Genomic DNA, 24,805 nt, shown 5'->3' with positions numbered 1-24,805 from the left:
CAACATCTTTTGAACACAAATTAACAAACTTCGACACTCGCATTCGAAACGATAAAGCTTAATTAAAACCAGATTGAAGTTAGTAAATAAATGTAACAAAATATTGAAACTAATATCATTGTTTTACTCAATTTGAAACGATCCTACAACAGCGATATAATGATTCTTCCTAAAAATCAATCGTTACGTTAACGTTACGAACTTCACTCTCCTCAATCAAAGATGTTGTCGTGAAATTTTTAGATAAAATTCGTTGAACTATGATAATTTCGTTCGCAGATGCATACTTTATCCTTCCCAAATTACAAGGACAGATTTGAAATAAGAAGAATATTTTCACGTCAATCCAAATACAACAAGCCTATAATTTATCGTACCTAATTGCCACACTGTAATATTCCGCATGCATCGATTTTTTCGACTAATAACTGAACAGCTGCAAGCGAAATCGATTTGAGATCTAACGTTTCGTAGAGATTTCAATTACAAACTATATAATTTTGTAAGTTACTGTGACCGCTCTGAAACAGTAACGATTAGAGCCCAGATAAATATTCATTCAAAATTACGAAATATATACGTATAATACAGACTTAAAAAACTAGAATATGGAAAAAATATGAAAAATCGAAACTGTATTTTCTGCCTCCAAACATTATACTTTTTGTAGCAAAACAAATGAGGAATGAAAATGATTTAAATAAAAAATATGTATTTGCATGATAATCCAGGCCGTAGTAATAATGGTTAAAAATTACAAGCGCCATAATAAACTACATGTGGGGATACCTATGTATAATATATACACAAGCTGAGATTTGTGATGACAAATGTTATTTTTTCACTGTCGAGAGATGATGTATTCGTTAAATTCAACCGCATCATCCTAGATTGCACCTTTGGAACCTCGCATTCTGTAATTTTTTCTGCATACGATACTTCGAACGTATTAAGATAGCGCGTTTGATATGTATATTTGCAGATTCCACACAAACATGAAATAAAACACACGTTGAAACTGACCAACGCGTGCTTTTACGCGTCAGTTAATTCTGACGTAAAATACAGATCAATATTTTTCATCCAACCGTTCGATGTTCATTGAAATACGAGCGTTCCGTACAATGGGAATATTGATCTACTAATACAATCAGATGTTCACATAGAAAGCGTAAACGGCAACATTCGTCGATCGCGAATATTGTATAAGCACGGGCCAGCGTTCTATTTATAGATCTGCATATGTATCTATGCTTAAAAAAAAAAAAAAAAACATGCACCGCAGCGCATGTGTGTGTAAAATTTACCGCGCAACACTTTTCCCGTAAATTTTTTTCGTACGGAGCTTGTTTATCTCGATTCATGATCCTTTTGGACTGCACACAAGCCCGAAGAATATGCATCTTGAATCAGAATGACACGCTGTTGTACTGCATATAATACTAAATTTACTCTATGGCCTTCGGAAGAAAAGGCTATATAATTTAGCCGATAACACTGGTCAACAAAGATTCAATTTTTATGTGCAATATGAAAATTTTTCACCGTTTATATTAGGAACAAGGTTTAATATAATAGAAATGATGTTAAAATATTTTTGATACGAATAGTTTTATTGTAATATGAGTTTTTTTTTCTGTTTTAGTGTTTCTAAAAATACAGTTTTTATTAACAAAAATATGTTGCAACGCAACAGATACTAGGAACTCACATTCTGTCACATTTTTTTTATGCTACCAATTTCTTCGTCGAGTTTTCAAAGTAATTTCACTTCTTGACATTATTCAAGAATCACTTGACATGTAACTCGGCAAACACAAAACACAACCCCTCTACTGAATAACTAAGATAAAAAAAAAGATAGATAAATGTTTAAAAATTAGTAAGCACGTTCCGTTCCCTGTTACAAAATTTTGTTGACCAGTGTAATTGAAAATAATGCAAACTCATTGTTCCGTTAGTCATTAGTGGACGCTTTTAAACATACACGCGTCACGAGATAATTGTACATTGCGTATAATGAAAACACACGCTTATATCTGCATGTACCTAATCCTACAACGTATACCGGCGTGCATATAATGCAAAAACGTTAGGTAGATAACGCTCTGTAACAACTAGTGTATCAGGAGTCTTGTAATACACTGCAGTACATTTTCATGTACAATAAAGCGGTTACAATATTTGTGTATTAATATTACATTCACATATCACGTGTAGTGTATTTAAAATGCATTTAAGTTAACCTCCGTGACAATCATCCAAGGTCACACAAGAGTATACGGTGTAAGCGGCCTCATTCGATTCATTCCCAGGGATTGCTGTCGTATTATCAACGTACAATTGAGGAATTCCCCAAATTTATTATACCGTTATAGGATGATTTTTGATTGTTTTTTTTTTTGTTTTTGTTTGTTTCCTAACTTCATCACCCAGTGTTGACAACTCACAGTGGCTACAACTGATATTATCAAGTGAAATTATAATACGGAAATGTCTTTTAATAAACCATGGTGATTATGTTATTTGTACGTATGACGCTTATGTAAGATTTCGAGTGTATTTGATACGGCGACAAGCCGCTTTATTCAATCCTCACAGATGTAAACGAAAATCTAGGCTCTACTACGTAATATCTTCGTAGTAGAGAAGGAACTTTCTTCGGTCGGAATTTCTCGGTATAAGTTAGGTGTTATACCTGCGAGGATGAAAAAAGGCAAAAACAAACTTCTCAGAATTGATTATCGAACATGACCTTTAAAATCCTGTTAATCTATAAAAAGAGTGAAGTTTGGCAACGGTTGATTTTTAGGAAAAATCATTATTTCACAAATGTAGGATCGTATCAAATTGAGTAATCTATAATTTTTCAAAAGCAATGTGTATTCAGATATTGGAAGTTAAACTAATATCAAAGTCGTTCTATATTTTCAATACTATCATTTTAGTTTCAATATTACTAACTAAAATTAAACTTACTAACTTCAATCTAGTAGAATTTAAAGAATGAATTTTGAGAAAGAAATTTGGAGATATCAAATTCGCTGAGAGTCAGTCACGATCCGAATAAAAATTACACGTATTTTTCAAGTCGATCAAATTTATGACAGTAACAGAATGGAATGTCTGACAATAGGTATATTACACAGTAAAAATAATAATGTCACCTATTTCTGTACAATATACGACGTCGATTAAAGGATGATGAAACAATTTTAATGCATCAAACTACGTCCTGTAGATTACGGTAATTTCTTGGTGCATTGATTGACGTCGCTTTCGCCGAATTACAACAGATTGCGGGGATTTAAGGAAAACCGGAAATGGGAGTTACTGACGGTTATTACTGTAGATTTTTCGCATTCTCGTTGGATATATTCAAAAGTATTACGTACAACGTATGAATGAAATGCACTATCAACTGAAAATATACGATTACGCAATATTTGTTGAATTATGTATAATTTGTTGAATTTCTTGTTTATCGGTATGGATCGACGTGTAGTTGTTTACGTACAACAATATAGCACAACGACGTATCCTGTTATTAACTACATCCAAATAGGAAGTGGCAATTTCATCGTTATCGTAAACTTCTCTCTATTATATACATACATACACACACACACACACACACACACACACACACACACACACACACACACACCTTTACCGCAATCGGCAGTAAACGTATTACATTTATATATTGCAGTTCGTAAGCTACTGAAAGCAACGTATCACTATGATTCAATTAAAGATTATGTACTTGAGCAGAGGTTGCGAAAGGTTAACATTAAAAGTATCATTATGGTTGGTAGTTTGCTGCCAAGTTATACTCTACACTGCGCCTGTAAGTCCAATGACCTTACCTTTTGCGGTCGATTTCAAGAATCGAGTTCATTATCTTTTCAGAGTATACAATTTTATACAATTTTTTTATAAACTGTTTTACCTACCGAGGGACACAGACGACTAATATTGCCGAAGAAAGTATCATTGTTTAGAATTTAGATTATATATAACAGTGTTGCAAATCGCGTTGGCTCGCAAAATTATTGCCCCCCGTGATCATTGACCAACATAAAAGTTGAGTAAATTTTCCGACATTTTCTAAATATTTACTTTATTTTTTACAAAAATATACACAAATTTATTGTTTGCCAATTTTGTGCATACTTGCGATTTTTTTTTCCTCTCTTTTCTGCTTGAAAGTCTCGCTTGCTGAAAAAACAATTTTTAACAGATATTTCATACAAAGTAGAGTTATAATTTTAAAGAATTTTTTCGTCATCGACGATATCAAGTGTTTACACCCGTGTTGCAAATCTAGACGGTGCACCAGTTTTTTTTTTTTTTTTTTGTTTTCAGAATTTTTATACAAATATTATTCTTCTTATAAGCCGTGACCTGGTTTGTCCAATTTGTCGGCAACATTTTCTATTTATTTGTACCACATAATGATCGCTAAAAACCTACACTCCTCATTAAGTTCTTTCATGCAATTGTAGGAACAGCATTATCATTTGCGGTTGTCTGCAGAGAAAAATTCTCTGTAATGTAAGTAGTTCAACGAAACAGATCTGCCATAGTTGCTTCACAAGAAAATACGGTTATCAGCGGGTGAATGGGGTTTGGGAAATCAGGAGAAAATTATAAATTAATCTTCCAAATACGATTATTAGTTATTTATATAAAATGCAATAATCATACAACAGCAGTAAGTAATCCATATAACGCCTAATATTCGAATATTCGCTAAATACGTTACAAAGAACTTGATTTGCCCGTTGTTATAATTTTTGCCTATGAAATTTTCCAATAAATAAACTCTCTAGTAGTCAAGAACCATTGCTAATAATAGCTCTTTTCTTTTACATTGTTTGTATAAACACATGGATATGTATACGTGTATATACATATATGACATACCTATAACTGTGATGATTTATACATATGCATATATATATATATATATATATATGTATGTATGTATAAATATATGTACATATAAGTATATACATTCATGCACACACACACACACACACTTAAGTATACAATGTATGTACAATGTTGTTTTACATGCATTAGTTATTTACAATGAAAAGGCCTTTAGTGAAGGAATATCAAACTTGGAACTTTCAATGCAAAACGATTAAGTAGTGTTCGATAATTCTGAAAAAAAAAAAGTTATATTTAATTGCTATGAAATTTTAGTAACAAGAATAATGATTTAAATACATTTTAATTACATTTGAAGATTCATTAAAATGAATCCATTTCAATGTTATTATTGCATCTCTAGATTTTTATATGATAAATTATGAATAAATTTTCTCAGTCTAATCTGTTCTATTTTTATTTTTAATATTAAATCGTGAATCATATATGTACAATAAAGTTAGAGTATCGGGCAAAGCTTGAAGAATCAAGCATTATGCAGAAAATTCAAAATTTATCAAGTTCGGGATTTCTTCTTTTTTTCTTTATCAGAGCGTTCAATTTTTCGAACTATCGATACAAAGAACAAATTGAAGACAATCTGATCACCTTGGGATCAATATAATTTCTGAGGACAATGTAACTTATTTCAGAGAGTTGAATATCAACTGACAACGATTATTACACGAGATTAGAAATAGTACCTCAATGGTTATCTCAAAGCGTACTTTTGGTAGTTATGTATTATTTTTGTGGTCAATATGTAAAAAAAAAAAGAGGAAAGAAAAATGTGGCTTCAAGAAGACTAATAACGAACTATGTTACACTTGGATCAAGATTTAAATGGAAAGATATTTGAAATTGACAAGGTTTCCAGCATCCTTGGAAAATTTGACCACCTCAGAAAATTTCGTAGAATTCTGAATAAATATTGGATTGTCGACTTGATTGTACAAGCAGAGATTATAGATTCGAAGAACAAAAATAAGAATATCAATCAGGTTTTCTAGTATTGAATGTTCACTTTGCCACAGACGAATTATTAATATTAAAAGTTTGGATGCGTTGAAGAATTTAAAAACGTCCATACACCGGATGACCGATTATAGTGACTCATTTTCGAAATGATTTGAATCGCTTCAATGGTAAGCCACTCAACTGATGTTGACAAAAAGATAGTAAGTAATTTTACCAATTGAATGATATCGACGATAATTTCACTTATCATCCGTACTCATTCATGTGAAGTAGAATAGAGTAAATCGTGTTGTAAGAATTAAAAGAAAATCAATAGAATGAAACGTGATCTATAAGCTGTAAATTTGCGTAAAATAATTGAGGCGCAACACAAATGATTCTAAAAATAGCACAAAGTGGGTAGTAGTTTTATCAAGATGTGGCTTTTAGAAATGAAAATGAAGGACACCCAGGACAGTTTCAACCACTCTGTCTTTTCGCTTTGATATTGAATTTTGTACTCTATCCTTGAGTATTGCGTTTCATTAACATCTGACACTAAGTGCTATAAAAGAATGCTATGCCTGGTTGGTTCTTCTACTTCGCCTGGACGAGCTGGAGAAAAAAGGCCTGGGCTTGTAAAGGTCGTCACTTGAGTAACGTTGACTGCTTCTCTGCCGGCTGCAATCATCCAAATCACACTATTTTCAATTACCTATCTATGATTTAATTTTCAGAGGATACTGAGTAATGGGGATTGATTAAAAAAATGTTCGCAGTAATGATAAAAAAATTTAAAAAAAACCCAATTGTTGACCAAGAAAATCGAATTCAATGTACACAACTCTAAATTTCACAAGTATCTATCAGTTTCGAAAGATCACTGTACGAATGGCGGCAATATCAATACAGATTTGTTGTTGAGATTGAAGTTAGCGATGCCAAGTATATAAATTTATTTGAATTTTTATCTTGCTTTGACAGTGTTTTGATAAAAAAAAGTAGGCTATATTTTTGTCTCGTTTAGACCCAAATAGATTAATCAGGCCACTTTACATTGATATGAATGATCATTTTTGAAGAGATTAATTCTTTGCTGTTAACACAAAACACTCTACCGAATAAACTAATGTAAGAATATTATTGAAGATATGTTGGCAAGTTCGAAAGGTATACAAAAAGTTCCTTTGGTGATTTTCTGTGAAACATTTTACGTTACCTTTTGTCCTCTTTTAGGAGATGAAGCAAATTCTTCTCACTAGTGGCAGACACGTCGCTTTCCGGGCTCAAAGGCATAACAAAGTTCTCTCCATTGGGTAAATTTTGGATCGCGCATATGTTAGCGACAGCTCTATGTTTCTTAGGACGGCCCAGCTTTCGTTTTTTATAAGGACTCGACTCGACCTCTGGCGTCGATTCTTTTATCGTCTGACGAATGTTGTTATTATTCGAACTATTCAATATAATATCCATCAAAGGACTCGTCGATTGTTTCCGCTTTGGCATGGGCGGCGCCATTGTCTTAGGCAATGACGAAACGATTTGACCTCCTAGACTTTCTAAAATCTTTTCAAGAGACTCTGTAGAATTTTGTTGACCTGTACTATCTTCTAGGGCCTCAAACTCGACGGATTTCAAAAATTTTGAAAATCTCACAGCTCTCTCGTTGTCGGCTTCAAAGTACAAACAATGATTATGTTCGTCGTCCGCCGTTGATAATGCAACTTTATCAGTAGTGTCAGCATTTAATTTGTTATATACATTTGAGGACATTGGTTCTTCAGATGCTCTGACACCTAAACGATCATCATCGCCTTTTTGTTCGTCATGTATTATTGATTTCACTGAATCTTCTACTTTGTCTTTTTTGGATTCCACACTCTGCAAGACCTTTGCTTCGGCTTCAAATGTATATTTCATCTCCATTAGATTGTTCGCTAATGCATCATTAATTGTCCTGTCAAAAGCAGCTTTCGTAATGCTGGACCTCTTATTCCCCGAGTTGATTACTGTAGTTTCGGATTTAGATCCTGTTTCACTCTGTTTTGGTACATCGGCAACATCGTGTACAGTTGCGACGGATGCTTTATTTTGGACACTTGTCATGGATGCCATTGAATCGTTACTATTTTCCACCTGCGTTTTTAATTCTGTTAATTTTCTGTCCGATATCATATCTTCTAACGAACGTCTAATCGATTTCTCCATTTCCGACAACGTGGATTGCTTTTCCAAAACATTCGCCAAATTTTCTTCAGGATTAAAGACTAGCGGATTTTCTAAACTGGATATAGATTGTCGTTCAAGACTGATGTTTATTTCTTTCATCGAAAGATCCGGATAAGGTTCTTCATAGTCGTCGTCGGTGACCTCTATAATTTGAACCCTCTCATCGTCCGGAAGCATAGGAGACTCTTTGTCTTTATCAGTTGCCGGCAATGCTGTAGGCTTATCAGAATGATTAGCCATCTGAAATTTCTCTTTAGCTGCTTCGTATTCTTTCATTCTCTGTTTCTCCATTTTCTTTCTGATTTTCATCAGTTTTTTTGCTTCTTGAAAGTTCTTTGCAAACTTTGGTTTCTTCACCTTGAAGTCATTCGGATTTGGTGCAGAGATATCCGTTTGTAACGGACGTTTTTTCAATGGTAAACTCAGTTCGGCATGCCCTAGTTCTACTCTTTTAGGCATCAAATCTGATTCGATGTAATAGTCGGGTTGGCTAGTTTCATTCTCGTTTGTTATTTTAATCGTCAAAGGTTTCACTCTATTTACGCTTTCCTTATCCTTTTCCATTGATTCAATCGGGGACATGATTTCATCGCTCGGTGAAATATCTACACTATCGGATGTTTCGCTGCTAGAATTGCTCGTCCCGCCCGATTCTTTAGTCAAGCTGCTAGAACCTGTTCTACCCGAATTGGCAATGGAGCTTGAGCTACTCTTCTGCGAATTTTTGCTACTCGATCCATTTGAGCCGTCTCGGTCAGTCGAGCGTCGCTCACTTGGATTCTTCCTCAAACTGAAATGATCGTCTTTTGCTTTTGTTTTCTTATCATTTTTCCTCTTTCGTTCTTTGTTCTGGGAATCGACCTTCGAGTCTTTCTTCGCTTCCAATCGATCATTCTTCTCACAATCTTTACTCTGTGGTTCAGTTTTCAAATCTTTTTTTGTCTCCAATTTCGAATCTCTCCTTGCATCAGATCGCTCATTTCGCTCCAAATCTTTCGTTTGAATATCATTTTTACCTTCTTTCTTTGCCTCAGACTTGTCGCTCTTTTCTGTCGAATCACTTTTTGCATTACTGTAACTTTTACTTCGGCTCTCTTTGCCATCTTTAGACTGCCATTTGTCATCACGCTTCCCTTTGTCCTTTGTTTCGCTTTTAGGGTCTTTGAGTTCGTTGCCTTTGCTCGACGATTTGCTGTCTGTTTTAACGACTGACTTGTCATCATTTTTACTTGCTTTGTCCTCGTGACGACTAGAGTTTTTGGCAGAAGAGCTCCTTGAATCTCGTCGATCTCTTGATGAGTCTTTTCTGTCTCTAGAATCTCTAGTTGATTTAGACTCTTTGGGATCTTTAGCCAGTTTCTCCTTTTCGGTCAACTCTTTTTTCTCTCTTAATTCTCGAATTTTTTCTTTATAAATATCTTTCAAATCCTTTCCAACGCTTTCCTTTTTGTCTGAATCCTTTTTCTCTTCTTTGAGCTTCTCTGCCTCTTTGCCCTTCTCTAAATTCTCTTTGGGTTTTTCAAAACTGTCACGGCTTTTGTCAGACTTTTCCTTGTATTTATCTTTCGAATATTTATCGGTTTTTTCATGCTTAGAACTGCTGTGTGAAGTCTGTTTCTTTCTGTGATCCTTGTCTCGGTCCTTATAAGATTTCAATTCCTTGATATCGTCCTTATCTTTGCTAGACTTTGTCTTTTTAGCATCGCTGTCTTTATATTTATCTTTGGAGTCATTTTTATCCTTGACTCCAGCATCAGTGGAATCTATCGAGGCTTTAATACTTTTTGAATCCTTGCAATCTCGAAGTTCCAGCGACGTTTCCTTACTTTGAATAATTTCCAATAAATTTCTTCCATCCTTGCTGTTACCTTTATTTGATTCAATATCTCGAATTGCTTTGAAATTATCTTTGCTACTTCTAATGTGAACAGATTCCACCGACTTTCCTTTGTTGCTCTCCTCCTTCGAAGCTTCGGGTAACATTGGCGTCGTTGCATGATTGGACAAACCGAAATCAGTGACTATTGACAGTCGAGAATCTGAGGAAACCTTACTTAGTTGAGAGTCGTGATTACTAAAGTCCAAGTTATCTCTTGAAAAATCATTGGAAAAATCTGGGCTTCGTGATCTATGGCTTGTAAGTTCTGAAATACCCGACAAATGTGAATCATTAGATTCATTAAAATTCATTATATCTATCGGTTCAAACATCGGACTGTCCTCTTCTTCCTCTTCAGGTTTATCATCCGATTTTCCAGAAATGTTCAAATTCGAAGAAAAGAGATTTTTGTTAGAATTCTTCGTAGTACCATCGGATTGATCATTTAAATTTTCAGATTGTCTGTTCGTCGAGTTACAATCGTTTGCCGATTTATCGTTGCTATTTTCGTTACTCTGAATATTTATTTCTGTTTTATTTGCATCTTTCGGTGGTAAATGATCGTTGCTTACAACAGTCGCAGTCAAGTTCGCATCCACAGATTCGAGTGAAACATCTTTCAAGCTGTTCTTGTCCGACTCTGGTGAAACAGGATCCAAATCTTTAGGTAGCAAATCCTTGAGGCTTTTTGTACCATTTTTTTCACGTTCTTTGGGTCGTTCAATCCCAAGAAATTTATGCACCACATCTTCAATTTGCGACATAAATACCGAATAGACTTTTGGGTTAACAACTTGATCGACGATGCGTTCTACTCCAACATCCAAGTAGGCCGCGTCGTGTATGTGCTTTCGTAAGTTTTCTCGCAGTTGATTTTTGTTCATGTCCGGCTTCCATATTTGCTTGCACAGAAATGTATTGACGGAACTTTCGACCCTGGTACGCAAGTTTTGATACGCTGGCTGTAAAAAAGTTAATTGACATTTATTATTCATGCTCCATGACAAGTTTTTGTACGAGGTAGCAGATTGACTACGAATAACAGAGAACGTGACATCTTAACAAGCCAACGAGGTGCAGCGATTCTGCAATTCTTTAATCTGACATACATAATCATTAATTAGGTGTTCGGCATCTATTTACAAAATTAAGTCCAATTTATTTGAAGATATTGCAAACGATGCAACAGGCCAAACGCATTTTTGTCCGCTGTAAATTCGCCATCATATCTTTTTGAGTGATTGAGTAAACCGAGTGAAAGATAACAATTAAAAATTGTAGATGATTGATGTTGAATCTGTATAATAACTCGCTGTTCACCTTGGTCAAGACTCAGTGAATATGGGAATGCATTTTGCTGGGGATGTACTTTATCGTAGAATCAAGCAACGAACCTTTGTGTCAACATCAGCGATGCATTCCTTCCGGAACTGATCGAAAATTCCTTGCGATTTAACTTCCCCAACTATGTGATCAACCAAGCGCGGATCTCCGGCCAAAAGAGTGCTGCCAATATCCACCGCCTCCATCGTCACCTTCCTAATCGGTCAACTGTTCGAACAAGCTTTTTACCCTTTTATTAACCTCGGTAAATCACCGTCCACTCGACCGTGTCACAACAATTCAACAGTCTGTCGCCATATTTATTTATAATGATAAAGTACGGCATGGAACGCAACGCATGCGTAAAGTTCGCCAAGTTCCATGATTTAAAAAGAACTTAGAAGAGGTACCGCTGATGCTGATCCTTCAGCTGAAACTACGCCTACGTCCCAAAGGGAGCAACACTTTCGTATTCCTTATGATGGTGATGCGTGTCGGTAACCGATCCGCATTTACCGTCCGGCAGCACTCGGTAATCAAGTGCGCATTTATCATAGCGAATGGCCACTGCAGTTGTTGAAAGCGAACAAGTAACGTGAAAATCTTTATGATTTATTCAACAGATGAATAACATTGTATTGTTAATGATTGCTATGCTTTCTTAATATGAATTTTTTTGAGCCCTTGATTAAAGATTTATAAGCAGATAAAAAAACATGTGTGTGGTAATCACGCGCAATAGAAGTGAAACTTCTGAAATCTATGAGTGATTTACCGTGAGTTACAAAAAAAAAAAGCCTCTTTGATTAGCTTATATTTAAACAATGAGGCTGAGAGAATGAGAAAGAGAAGAGAAGAATTACACAAATGAGGATAGGAAAAATTAGCGATTTTCAGTTTTTATTTGAAATATTAAAAATGCAATTTATAAGTTTTTGTGTTAGGGCACAAAAGAGTGGGGGTACCAAGATCCACTCAAAGGAAAGAGACCGATGATAGGTGTATGTTGGGGGTTTCAAAACATAGCATTTCATAACATTCTGTAGTTACCTAAAGAAGTTTCACTTCAAAATTATAACGCAGATGTTTACAAACCCATAAACTTGTGATCAGCTGCCTGTAAAACAGTGCAACCAGTCGAAGTAGACCTTTGGTTAAAATATTGGAATACTACGTTTCGCGGTAAAGCTTATGCCGAAATAGCGTCTTGTCATTGGTTAGCCAAGGATCAAAACAATCGGGTACCGGCTCTTTTCAAAGTGACCAATCTGAAATTGGCGAGACAGAGCTCAGCAGGTATTCTGTTTGGTTTTCGCACTAATAACTGCCTGTGACGAGACGAGTATGTGAACGTAATCGTGCTCGAGTGAAATTATTGTTTTTAGTGTTAGATGCGGTCCAAAACGGACTTTAGACGTGAAAATGAGTTGCAGGTATGTGCGTGAAGAGAGCCGATTAATGATTCAATACACTCGCGACGGTTTATGTGTGAGAATTGATCTTAGAAAATTAGTGGATGACATTTGTTTCAACGTCGGAATATGTGACTATTAGGCGTAGGTTTTTGATCGACTTTGATGAAATGATTATTTAGTTTCTTTTTTCAGGACGGAAGTTTGGAACATTTTATATCTTCCAGACGAAATTTTAATGAAAATTATTTCAAGCTTAAATATCCGAGAGAGGTTGCCTCTGGCATATTCCTGTAGGAGACTTCATACACTTGTGTTGAATGACAAACGGGCGTTGAGGTGAGTAAAATGTGCATGCAATTTTTGCTACAGAATATTTTTTCATACATCAGTTGTACGTTTATTTGCGTACCTGAATCGGTCGTCATTACTCTAAGGGGATGCTATGGTCGATTTCAACGTTGAGGTACATACCTCCAAATATCAAAGCCCACGTATCTCAAACGCGAAAAAGGGCTTAATGGCTCCATTCTGTACGCAATTCTGAACACAAACACTTCAATACATTTTCATTTGACACAGAAATTAAGAAATGGCATGATTTCTACGAATTTGCTATCACGATTTTCCATGAAATTTCTTTATTTTTGTTTCAAGTGAAAATGTGTTGGAGTGTTTTTGTTCAGAATTGTGTGTAGAATGGGGCTGTCGAGGCCTCTTGCACATTTGAGATTCATGGATTTCGATATTTGGCCATACATACGTTTAATGTGTTTAATCTCTAAGATGTAAATATTACATAATAAGAAGGTATGAGTTTTGTGTGAATGTGAGTTTTAAAAGATTTTTTTTTATTTTCAGGAATTTAGACTTCTCCAAAGATGGATATCTCACAACAGAATCAGATGTGAACTCATATGTCTTCGACAAACAGATATGTCAACATATACGGCGCTTGAATGTTGCAGGCATGTACTGCCCAGAGCCAGAGGAGATATTGAAAAGTATCTCCGAGGCAAAAAATCTCATCGAACTCGACATGTCAACTGTTCAATTTCAAGATTGCAAGCAATTTTTCAATCTGTTGCACTCTTTAGAGAGGCTGAAAAAATTATCTATCATTTGGCCGACTGAATGTAAAAACGAAATACTGTATCACGTAATATTGGTAGAATCATTAAGAAGACTTACCCACTTGTCCATAAGATTGTGCAATGTAAATGACAAGTGGCACCTCATCAGGTCGTTCAACGGAATAATTCATTTGGAAGAACTCCGTTTGGTGCAGACATACTTTACTTTAGACTCTGAATGTCGATGTATTTGGCTAAGAATACCAAAAATCATGCACAAACTCCGATTAATAGCATGTATTGGATGTGATACGGATTATCTCGAACAAATCATCTTAGATATGGTGCCAAACCCTGAACGATGGATCAGAATTAGTAAAGGTGATTTCGGAAACACGCGTTACTTTCACTACGGTACGTATCCAAATTACTGTACTTGATGTACGACAAGAGCTATCTTGAAAACTCATTTGAAATCTCGGCAATCGTTCTCCGAACTGCAGGAAAAGTACAATCAATTCAATCGAAATTTCAAAGGAGAGGGGTTCAGGATTGATCCAAGATTATTTGAATATTGCACATTCATAATTAAATTTATTGTAAAGTACAAACTTGTTTTTGATATGTGATCTACCAATTTGGCAAATAGGCCAACACATACTCACATACTCATGATCCGATTCTATTGAATGACTTTTCGTTTTTCACAGAAAATGACATTAAAATTTCCAAGTACCTAAGCGAAAACATTATTCACACTGCTTCTGCTTGGGAAACTGTGCAAACGATGTCGAAAGTTGAAAAGTGCATAAGTTTTGAAACCATACTGGAGGAATTGATGAGGATTTCCAAACATAAAATCTTGAACAGGAACTGCTTTCTGTCTAAAAATAACGGTCCAGATCAGTTCTTGCCAAGAATTCAGGATGTAAAGGTAAAGTTATAAGTTTCGGACTCGTTGAAAATAAACCTTGTCAATTAATTACAAAAAGTAGTGCAAATGAATCAAAGGCTTAATGATGACTGATAGAGATGTCCAGTAAAATTTGTGTAATCCAATCTATTGCGTGAAAAACTCTAATCAACAGCACAAAAATATTTATTATTCGCATTTTGAGTAATTTTTTTCAATCACAATGAAACCTCTGCTACTTTGGCTGTAACAGATATTATTTTTACTTGCATTGACAAGCAAAATCATTATTTTCATCCATCATCTCTTGAATCACTTTATTTTTTTCGTACTATGATTTGGTAATTGAAACCTTCTAAACATTACAGCTCTTGCTTGAAAATCCAAGCCAACCAATTTATTACATGAACGTGAACCAGAGCATAGAGCAGAATTCCCAGCTGTATTTGGTATTATTAATGTTTCCAAGTTTGACGGAACTTGTTTTGTCCAACATAATAATAAGTAATCGTAAGTAGCTCACTTCCATTGTGCGAATAATTATATTTAAATATTTACATGGCTTTTTTCAAACTGAATTTTAAGTACTCTTTGTTATATTCGAAAATACTCCAATGATGATACACTTCAATTACAGGAGCCTGGTAATTTGTCAAATTGAAAATGCTCCTTCTCAACTAGTTGAAATGAATTGAAAGATTGAGTCACGTTTGATCTATCAACGTAAAGATAAAGATTCAAAGATACTTCACTTATTGACCGCTGAAATTTATCTCCTGATTCTTTTACAGTGACTTAAATGATAAATTTCACTAGTATTCGCATCCATTTTTTATGCTTTTCTGCATAGACTTCACTTTCAGTCACGTGATTCAGTTTGTCAGAATATATTGGAATGGAATATAAAAAAATTATACAACAAAGGAAAAAAAGCGTGCCACTGATAGTGGCTTCTGTGACTGAATGGGTTAAATGGTCTGAAAAGTTCTGAGTGTTGTGACCATGCCATTGTTAACTTTAGCTAGTGCTATGATACTTGAAAACTTGACTTAGAGAAATAATATTCTCCTTTTCTTATAATTTATTTTCATGTCATCATGGTCGACTTTGGGGTCCTTATCAAAATTGATGATAACAGGTATGAAGCGAAAATATAAAGATTCTGAGGACGAGGATTTAGAACCAGAAACTTCATGTTTCCATGCAATAGTGGAAAATACTCCAAATGTAAAAGCATTGACGATAAATGCTGGGTAATTAATGTTGACTAAACAGATAATTTAAGGTAGTAGCAGTAGCCAATGTTACCATGAATAACACTTCTCGACTCTCATGAATTTTGACGTTTTCGATATTTGCATTTTTATTCTGTACACGAGCGTTAGTTGAATTCGTGAACTAAATATCAAAGGGTGAAAAGGTATTTTTTGAAACTGTACTACAAAGCTGATTCCAATAATAATGTTAGATCATTTTCAACTGCGCTCAAATTTATAGGGGAAACACTGTTTTGAGATCTTAGATTAGAATGGATTAGTAAAATATTAGCGTGAAATCTACATCATTTGAACTCCACAATCATTTTGGGCAATGGTTGCATATCAGTATAAATTCTGTCTTATGTCAAACGAAATTAGAATTATTAGAGATGAAGTATGATTTAACTTTCGTCAAAGTCCTAGATAAAAAAAATGCAGTTTGCGAAAGTCATTTATACATGTGGCAAAAAATCGCTGATTCTGATCCTGCAAATAGGGAACATGGCGCATTTATCGTGTGTACTCAACAATTCTCACTTTTATTATCATTTTGATTGTAGTCTACATTGTAATTTGGTACCTATATAAAATAAACGTGAAATACATGAGAACATTTCACTAATATATGTTATAATTTCAGAATACTAGAGGACGCACAATTGTGGGATCTGGCCGCGCTTCGCATGATCGCAGGTTGGAGACACCTTACAAGTTTGCACCTGGTGAAAATCCCGATCAAAAATGGTCATTTCCTCGTGGAAATAGCCGCACAGTGTAAAAATTTAGAGAAATTAAGGCTAGTAAATTTGGGGCCGCAACCAACCTGCTGTTACACAAAAGAGTTGATGCAAATGCTGACATTTTGCCACAACTTGAAAGACTTCTCGATTGAACAGAGCAACTTGTGTCAAATACCTCGTTTATTCGAAACTCTCTCCAAAAATCTCAAGCTCAGAAGAGTTTGTCTCAAAAGCTTGGGCAGATCAAGAAAGTCACCAAACTTGATACCTTTCATTGAAAAGTTAATACGATGTCGTGAACTGGTATTGTTTGTGTGCCAATATAAAGGGTTGGCTGATGATGCTTGTGATGAATTGAAATCGACTTTACAGAGGTGATGACAACAATTTTTTGGACATTTGATACAATTCAAATACTCTGTTTGATACATTTTTTTAAATTTATTAATTTATTTGACGGGACAAGTCCAATTATCAATGTTAAAGTTATGGGCTTGAATAATATGTGGTATATTTATGAACTAATATTATCCTTTTTTTTACAGTTTAAAGGTTGAATTAAGTCGCCCGAGTTTCCAGTTTGATGTCATTAAATGCAGCGGTCCTGGCAAAAATCACGTTCTCAACTTTGATCTTCATCACTGTCACAAAGATTTACTACTTCCGTTCACCTATGTCGACTCGCTATACCGCCTAAATAGTTGAAGGAATTCTTAATTATATATCTTTATTATTATTTGTCATTAGTTGTCAGGAAAAAAATGTACCAATCATTTTTGGATGTTGTATAGTAAATGAGAGGTACTTATCAATTTATTGATTGCCAAAATAACATCTTAACTTTATATCCATTTCATAACTGTGTTTTTTTCCGTTATCTTAAAATTTTCTCTATTCTTTTTTTTCTTTCTAATTGCAAAAATCATGATCAATTTCTTTGTTAATCTACAAGAAAGGCTTCTTTACATTTCTCAGAAGTTACCTAGCGTATCGGATTTAAACCTGTTCACTTTAAAATGAAAATATTGACTCAGAGTGCCTTTATTTAAGTGAAAAAATACTTATTCGACGGTTTTGAGATATTTTGGGCATGTTTCAGGAATTGAATTTTTTCTTCCAATTTTGCGTATTTCTTGAAATGTGAGAATAATTCTACAAAATAAATAGCGGTAATCAATTTTTCAGGATATTTTACTCCTATTTCGTATCCTTGACAACTATTTAATATGCTGTGTATCTCGGAAAAATCGTAAAAAACGAAAATCAAAATTGTACACTATAGTGTGCACAAAAAAAAAAAAAAAAACGAATCTGTCAACATTGTGACCGATCAGGTTGGTAAGTGTAGGGCACTGCTGAGCGACCGTCACGTATTGCGCAATTTTTAGACGGGAGATGTAACAAGTGACGCTACACCGACACTGTTGCTAGTCGGTGGCGTGATGAGCTTCCGAGAAGTGCAAAAAAAAGTACGCCACGGCGGGGGGAGGATTGCAGTCGCCGGCCTTCTCAGCGCAGCGACCAGGCTCTACCCCTAAATTAAATCCGCGGATCGCGTTCGATGGTTAATCATGCAGCGAACCCCAAAGATCACGGAGCCCGGCAAATAGAAAGATTGGCATTGGAGAGTCCATCACTGCTACAAGGTACGTTTGGTTCTCTTTGTGTGATCGTATCAAACCTGATGAAAGATTCGAATCGCGATCAAAACCAGGTTCTGACTGCTACTTTTCGCGGGGCGAAACAGGCCTGATTAGCTGTCGTGACACTTCTAAATGGTCGTTTAATGGCCTAGATATTGCACAGGATGATCCATTTATTAACGAGACTCATTTCGATCAACCTCACGTAATATACTCATCCGTCTGATTCAACTACGAACGTATTTCGTTTGGAGTTGGCCGTGATTGTTAGCATTGTTTGCAAGATGTATACAATGTTGGTTTGATAGGTAGTTCGAAAATAGCAAAATACAATGTATCGTTCGGATTTAGCTGGCAACAAATCGTCTCGTGTTATTTGTCGTTTAATTCATCATTCTGATATGTGCAAGAAAAATCTAAAAAGCGTCATTCTCATTTTTTCTCAATATGGCTGCTCCGAATTGAGCGGCAAGTCGAGAAAAAAAACACTGCACAGTAGCATCGCGGATGGGTTCAATTTCCGCCAATCAGAAACCGGCGGGAGGAGGCAACTCTCCGATTGGTCTGATATTCAAATATTTCTACTTCTCGATTCGTCAGCGTCAACCGTCACCGAATTCTCGGAACAAGCAGTTGCTACGCGAGCTTCGAATTTTCTGAGACTTCTATTCGCAGTCGCAGTTGAGTGAGTGTCAGTCCAACATTTGCTTGCATTAAAAGAATTGCTACGATCTACGAAATAATGTAGTGGCGAATGACGAATGACGATATAACAACTATGGTAAATATTCGTTGTAATTCGCGTATGTGAGTGAAAAAAAGTTTTGGTGTCAGTTGTTACGAATTGCATTTATTATCGAGTCAGACAATTTTGACGTCCGTGTTCATCTGGGATGGTAAGTTTATCAAAATATCGTTTAAAAGCAGAGTTGTGGTGTAGGTTGTGAGATTTTCTTCGAATTACTCCGTAGGTTCAGTTTTATTACGGAATTTTATGGCAAGCCGATTCGCGATCCATTGTTTTACATCGTGTACTGTCGCGGAGGATAGTTATCAGACATCAGTCGGAAAATAGCAAAATACAGTGATAATTTTCTAGTTGACAGTTTGATCGATATAATTAACGACAACTCAATTTATCGTTCGGATATATCAAGAAAAATGTAAAAAGCGTCATTCACATTTTTTCTCAATATGGCTGCGCCCGATTTGAGCGGCAAGTCGAGAAAAAAAAACACAGTGCGGTACATTGCGGCAGGGTTCAATTTCCGCCAATCAGAAACCGGCGGGAGAAGGCGGGTCTCCGATTGGTCCGATACTCAAATATTTCTACTTCTCAATTCGTCAGCGTCAACCGTCACCGAATTCTCAGAACAGACAGTTGCTACGCGAGCTTCGAATTTTCTGGGACTTCTATTCGCAGTCGCCGTTGAGTGAGTTTCAATCCAACATTTGTTTGCATGAAGAGAATTGCTACGATCTACGTAGTAATCGAGTGGCGAATTACCAATCACGATATTAAGAATGAAGTGAATATTCGTTGCAATTTGCGTACGTGAGTGAGAAAGAGTGTTGGCGTCGGTTGTTACGAATAGCGGTTATCATCGAGTAAGACTATTTTGACGCCTGTATTCATTGGTGATGGCATAAGTTTATCAGAATATTGTTTGAAAGTAGAATTGTGGTGTAGGCTGCGAGATTTTCTTCGAATTTGGAAATAGGTTCAGTTTTCTTTCAAAATTTTATGGCCAGTCGATTCGCGATCCACTGTTTTACAGCGTGTACTGTGGTGGAGAAAAAAATTTATCAGACGAGTGTTTGGATGCTTCGAGCCAATTTTCCGTACTTTTCCACGCCTTGTTGAATAATGCAACCTGTAATTACGATGTAGTGTTCACCTGAGATGGAAAGCGATCGCACATCGTTCATCCCTCGCATTATTATTATGTTTTTATTTGAATTTGTAGAGAATTTTACGACGCGGTGTACCCATTGACATTGGAGATTCAGTACACTAACAAAATCTTGTTCCAACTTACAGAGACGACCTGCAGCTACAACAGCAGTCATGGTTTGAACTGGACAGAATTGTATTCATTCATCAGACGAGCATACAGAACAAACGTCGAAGGTGTACCGAATGCCTCTCCGTGAAGATAAACAGGTACGTCACCCATATGATTCTTTCTTGCCGGTTATATTTTCATGGCCGAATGATACCGTTTTTCTTATGGATTTTTATGGCCAGTCGATGTTGCGGAGACAAAGTTTTATCAGACAACTGTTCGGATACCTCGAGCTAATTTTTCCGTACCTTTGCACGCCTTGTTGAATAATGCAACCTGAAATTACAATGTAGTGTTCACCTGAAATGGAAAGCGATCGCACATCGTTCATCCCTCACATTATCATTATATTTTTGTTTGAATTTGTAGAGAATTTTACGACGCGGTCCACCCATTGACATCGGAGATTCAATAAACTAACGGAATCTTGTTCCAACTGACAGAGACGACCTGCAGTTACATCAGCAGTCTTGGTTTAAACTGGACAGAATTGTATTCATTCATCAGACGAACATACAGAACAAACGTCGAAGGTGTTCCGAATGCCTCTCCATGAAGATGAACAGGTACGTCATCGATATGATTCTTACTTGCCAGGTATCTTTTCAACGTCTACTGATTTCGTTTCTCTTACGGAATTTTATGGCCTGTCGATCTTGCAGAAAAAAAAAAATTATCAGACAACTGTTCGGATATGTCGCGCTAGTTTTTCGTATCTTTTCACCCGCCGTTAAATGATGCAACCTGAAATTACAATGTAGTGTTTACCTGAAATGGAGATCGATCGAACATTATTTGTTCCGCTCGTATAGCATTCTAGTTTCGTTTATATTCGGGGTGAATTTTACAACGCGGTGTATCGGTTGAGGTTTCAGATCGAATACACTAATCAAATATTGTCAAAACTTACAGACACGACATGCAGTTATATCCTCAGTCATGGTCATAAATGGACAGAATTGTATTCCTTCATCGGACGAGCATACGAAACGAACGTCCTAGTTGCGCCGAATGCCTCTCCATGAGGATAAACAGGTACGTCATCGATATGATTCTGACTTGCCAGGTATCTTTTCATCGTCTACTGATTTCGTTTCTCTTACGGAATTTTATGGCCTGTCGATGTTGCAGAGAAAAAAAAATTATCGGACAACTGTTCGGATATGTCGAGCTAGTTTTTCGTATCTTTTCACGCGCTGTTAAATAATGCAACCTGAAATTACAATGTAGTGTTTATCTGAAATGGAAACCGATCGCACATAATTCATTCTGTTCATACAGCATTCTAGTTTTGTTTATATTCCCGGTGAATTTTACATCGTTACAACATGAGGGTATCCATTGATGTTGTAGATTGAATACACTAACAAAGTTTCGTTCCAACTTACAGAACCGACCTGCAGTTATATCGTCAGTCATTGTCATAAACGGACCGAATTGTTTTCCTTCATCAGACGAGCATACAGAACAAACGTCGAAGGTGCACAGACTGCTTCTCCACGAGGATAAGCAGGTACGTTTTCGATTTGATTCTTGCCGGCTATATTTTCATGGTCGACTGATACCGATTTTCTTACGGATTTTCATGGCCAGTCGATGTTGCCGACAAAATATTATCAGACAACTGTTCGGATACCTCGAGCAAGTTTTTCGTACCTTTTCACGCTTCGATGAATAATGCACCCTGAAACTACGGTGTAGGATTTATCTGAGATGGAAAGCGATCGCACATCATTCATCCCTCACTTTATCATTATATTTTTGTTTCAATTTGTAGTGAATTTTACGATGCGGTGTACTCGTTGATGATGCAGTTTGAATACACTTACAAAATATCGCACCGAATTACGGAATTCAACTGCAGTTATAACGTCAGTCATGGTTATAAATGGACTGAATTGCGTTCCTTGATCGAACGAACATACAGAAGGAACGTCGCTGCTGCACCGACTGATTCTTTATGGGGAAATATAGGTACGCTATCGTTACGATTTTTACTTACCAGCTGTCTATTCATAATCTCCTCACTCCGTTCTGAACTACATCTGATTTTCAATTCTGTGTACTTACGCGTGCTTCTGTCTTTCATTTGTACACTCTGCAGATCATTCTTTCAAAGTTACAATTATTTTTGATACACGCAGCGGCGCGGCGTGTGCTTACATAAAATCCGAATTTATCGTGTGATTTAACATGCGTATTCTCTTACACTTCAGCGCAACGAGCACGCATGCAATCCTGAAGCTGTCCAATAAGATGATGCGAAAATAACGCACGTCGAAGTGCAAAGGGGCCTGTGACGGGTAAGAGAAATATCTATCCTTGAGTTACTATTCAAGCAAAAGAAACGCATCGAATTACGTTAAAATATGTAACACCAACGATATGCCTATTTGAAGCAATAATGTAAAATAATTAATTTGCTTTGACCGTGCCGATACCTGTTGAACAAACTTCGATAGATGAAATGAGCAAAAGATATGGATTGACTTTTCAGTTCAACTACGAGAAGCCTCGAGGAATTGAGCAAAAGGAAAAACGTGACGTTGACACATTTGATGACTGTTGGAATTTGCTGGGGACACTGCGCCATGGCTCGGAAGCAGAGACATCCGAGTAACCCCTGGAATAATCGGAAACGTCCGTGAGTCGCACGCGTTTGGGTTTGGTTGTTTCTTCCCTGGTGTCCCTTTGTCAGGTGGCGTGGCGGTAAAAATTGTCACACAAAATGTTCGCTTAGCTGCACGGATAGGCTCATTCGCTAAGGCAGCGGAGCTCATCCGTCAATCGAATCATTTCCTTGTAATCTTATCGAGCAATGTCCAAGTATTGTCACAACCGTTGCCCGCTGCCTGAAGCGGAATGAGCATCGCGACAGGGAACCCCCGCTTACTCGACACTTGCAAAACCAAAATTAGATTGACTTTTGAAATTATTCGAGGTATTGTCGTTTAAGCGGTGGATTTACCTGAGGTTTGATTATTTCTCAACGATTCTGTAATCGATTAAACTCCTAAAGTCTGGCACAAGTTAACGCAGTTCAATTGCATGCTTTTATTCGAGTTACTTTCCGTTTTACATCAGCCAGCACGAATTGAACAATTGCAGGTTTAGCTCGCTTAGAAAGATGCTGTTAAGCATCATATAGGATGTCTAACCCGTTTTATTTTCTTGTCGTTTTTGTACCACGAGCCCTCCAGCAATCGCAACACTACTCAGTGTAAGAGTAGCTGGCGGGTGGCGGTACAGGAACAGATTTCTCCCTACAGGTACACGACGAACAAGTAAGTCACTCACACAACCACGAGGCGATTGGAGAAGAATGATTGTGTTGGAAAGAGTGTGACAATCGTTAGCTCGTATATAGGTATTGAATCGGGCAGGTAGGGAGGGGAATGCAATGGGATCGGTTGTTCATGATTGTGAGTGCGAGTGTCCGTCTCTCCTTTTTTTATTTGTTTTTTCTTTTATTTTCTATATTTCGAAAACTCCGTTGGGTGGTTCGAAGATACAGGGAATCAGGCGAGGGTAGGCAGGTCGCGATGTACCGGAAGTGACTAACTTTTGTACATTCCACAGCGTCAGGCGATTGCAGAATTATTGTTCAGTCGTGGTAACTTTTGATGATGCTGAAATTCGCGTGTTCTCCCGACGTCTTGACTTTGCCGGTTCCTCCGAATGCCACTTTCTGTAATCGCCTGAATGGGCTGAACGCGTCTCTGAATCATCCACGCGTTTCGTGGTGCGCTGGATGAGAAGAGATGCTGAGCCCGAAGACGTCGCGTCGAAGAGGACCGCCGACCGTCACGCCAGACAATGCATGCTGTTCATCCTCCCCCAACCCCCTGCCCGGACTTGATTTCGTATCTGAGAAAAAGAATCAGCATCGCAATGTGTCGGAATTGTAAAGACGCTGATGCGGATTTTCTTTCTAAAGGATTATGCGACAAGTCCAGTTACTCTAAGTTGTGCCTTCTTCCGAATCAATCGATCGCGCCTTTTAGCGCGTCGATTTCGCGAACGCTATCAACAATTCTAACGTGAATTTTTTTTTTTTTTTTTTTGTTCTTAACCCGTGTGCAAGTTAGACATCGCTGCCTTTTGCGCGCTGACTTGACACACCCTCTGACTCTGAGAAAAAACGCGGCATCTTCCGATCCACGGGAATGAAAATCCTGAATGTGGAAATGACGATGATGATTATGCAAAGCATTTTTACGGTCGATAATTTTCTATTTCTCCTATATAATGTGACGGTAAAGTCATTTTTTTTTCCCCCCCCCTTATTGTGCTAATAACACTTTTTGTCTGTTGCAGCTATAATTTCATACTTTTTTTCAGGTCACTTAATCTTATCCTACTTATACTAAAAT

The 24,805-nt window shown here is 36.7% G+C and overlaps 2 protein-coding genes across 2 annotated transcripts; one reads left to right on the top strand and one right to left on the bottom strand.

Moving 5' to 3' along the window:
- Positions 1 to 4,670: 4,670 nt before the first annotated feature.
- On the bottom strand, positions 4,671 to 11,711 carry LOC124309362 (biorientation of chromosomes in cell division protein 1-like 1). The gene is made up of 3 exons (XM_046772963.1): positions 11,398 to 11,711; positions 7,115 to 10,965; positions 4,671 to 6,576 (listed from the first exon to the last, which is right to left on the bottom strand). Exons 1-3 carry the CDS (start codon positions 11,530 to 11,532, stop codon positions 6,474 to 6,476), a joined length of 4,089 nt encoding a protein of 1,362 aa, XP_046628919.1. The 5' UTR covers positions 11,533 to 11,711; the 3' UTR covers positions 4,671 to 6,473.
- Positions 11,712 to 12,604: 893 nt separating this feature from the next.
- Positions 12,605 to 17,825, top strand: LOC124308977 (uncharacterized). The gene is made up of 8 exons (XM_046772177.1): positions 12,605 to 12,759; positions 12,934 to 13,077; positions 13,600 to 14,225; positions 14,522 to 14,745; positions 15,093 to 15,234; positions 15,863 to 15,977; positions 16,624 to 17,097; positions 17,269 to 17,825. Exons 1-8 carry the CDS (start codon positions 12,749 to 12,751, stop codon positions 17,426 to 17,428), a joined length of 1,896 nt encoding a protein of 631 aa, XP_046628133.1. The 5' UTR covers positions 12,605 to 12,748; the 3' UTR covers positions 17,429 to 17,825.
- Positions 17,826 to 24,805: the final 6,980 nt, after the last annotated feature.

Source organism: Neodiprion virginianus, chromosome 7 (assembly GCF_021901495.1).
Source record: "Neodiprion virginianus isolate iyNeoVirg1 chromosome 7, iyNeoVirg1.1, whole genome shotgun sequence".
Classification (NCBI taxonomy): domain Eukaryota; kingdom Metazoa; phylum Arthropoda; class Insecta; order Hymenoptera; family Diprionidae; genus Neodiprion; species Neodiprion virginianus.
The sequence above is the reverse complement of the archived record's forward strand: the minus strand, read 5'-3'. Positions and strand labels throughout refer to the sequence as shown.

Coding starts and splice junctions, on each gene's coding strand:
- LOC124309362 (XM_046772963.1), bottom strand. CDS start 11,532: ATGGAGGCGGTGGATATTGGCAGCACTCTTTTGGCCGGAGATCCGCGC. Junction 10,966..11,397: donor TCGCTGATGTTGACACAAAG/GTTCGTTGCTTG, acceptor ACTTTTTTACAG/CCAGCGTATCAAAACTTGCG. Junction 6,577..7,114: donor CTCCTAAAAGAGGACAAAAG/GTAACGTAAAAT, acceptor GGATGATTGCAG/CCGGCAGAGAAGCAGTCAAC.
- LOC124308977 (XM_046772177.1), top strand. Junction 15,978..16,623: donor GCATTGACGATAAATGCTGG/GTAATTAATGTT, acceptor TTATAATTTCAG/AATACTAGAGGACGCACAAT. Junction 17,098..17,268: donor TTGAAATCGACTTTACAGAG/GTGATGACAACA, acceptor TTTTTTTTACAG/TTTAAAGGTTGAATTAAGTC.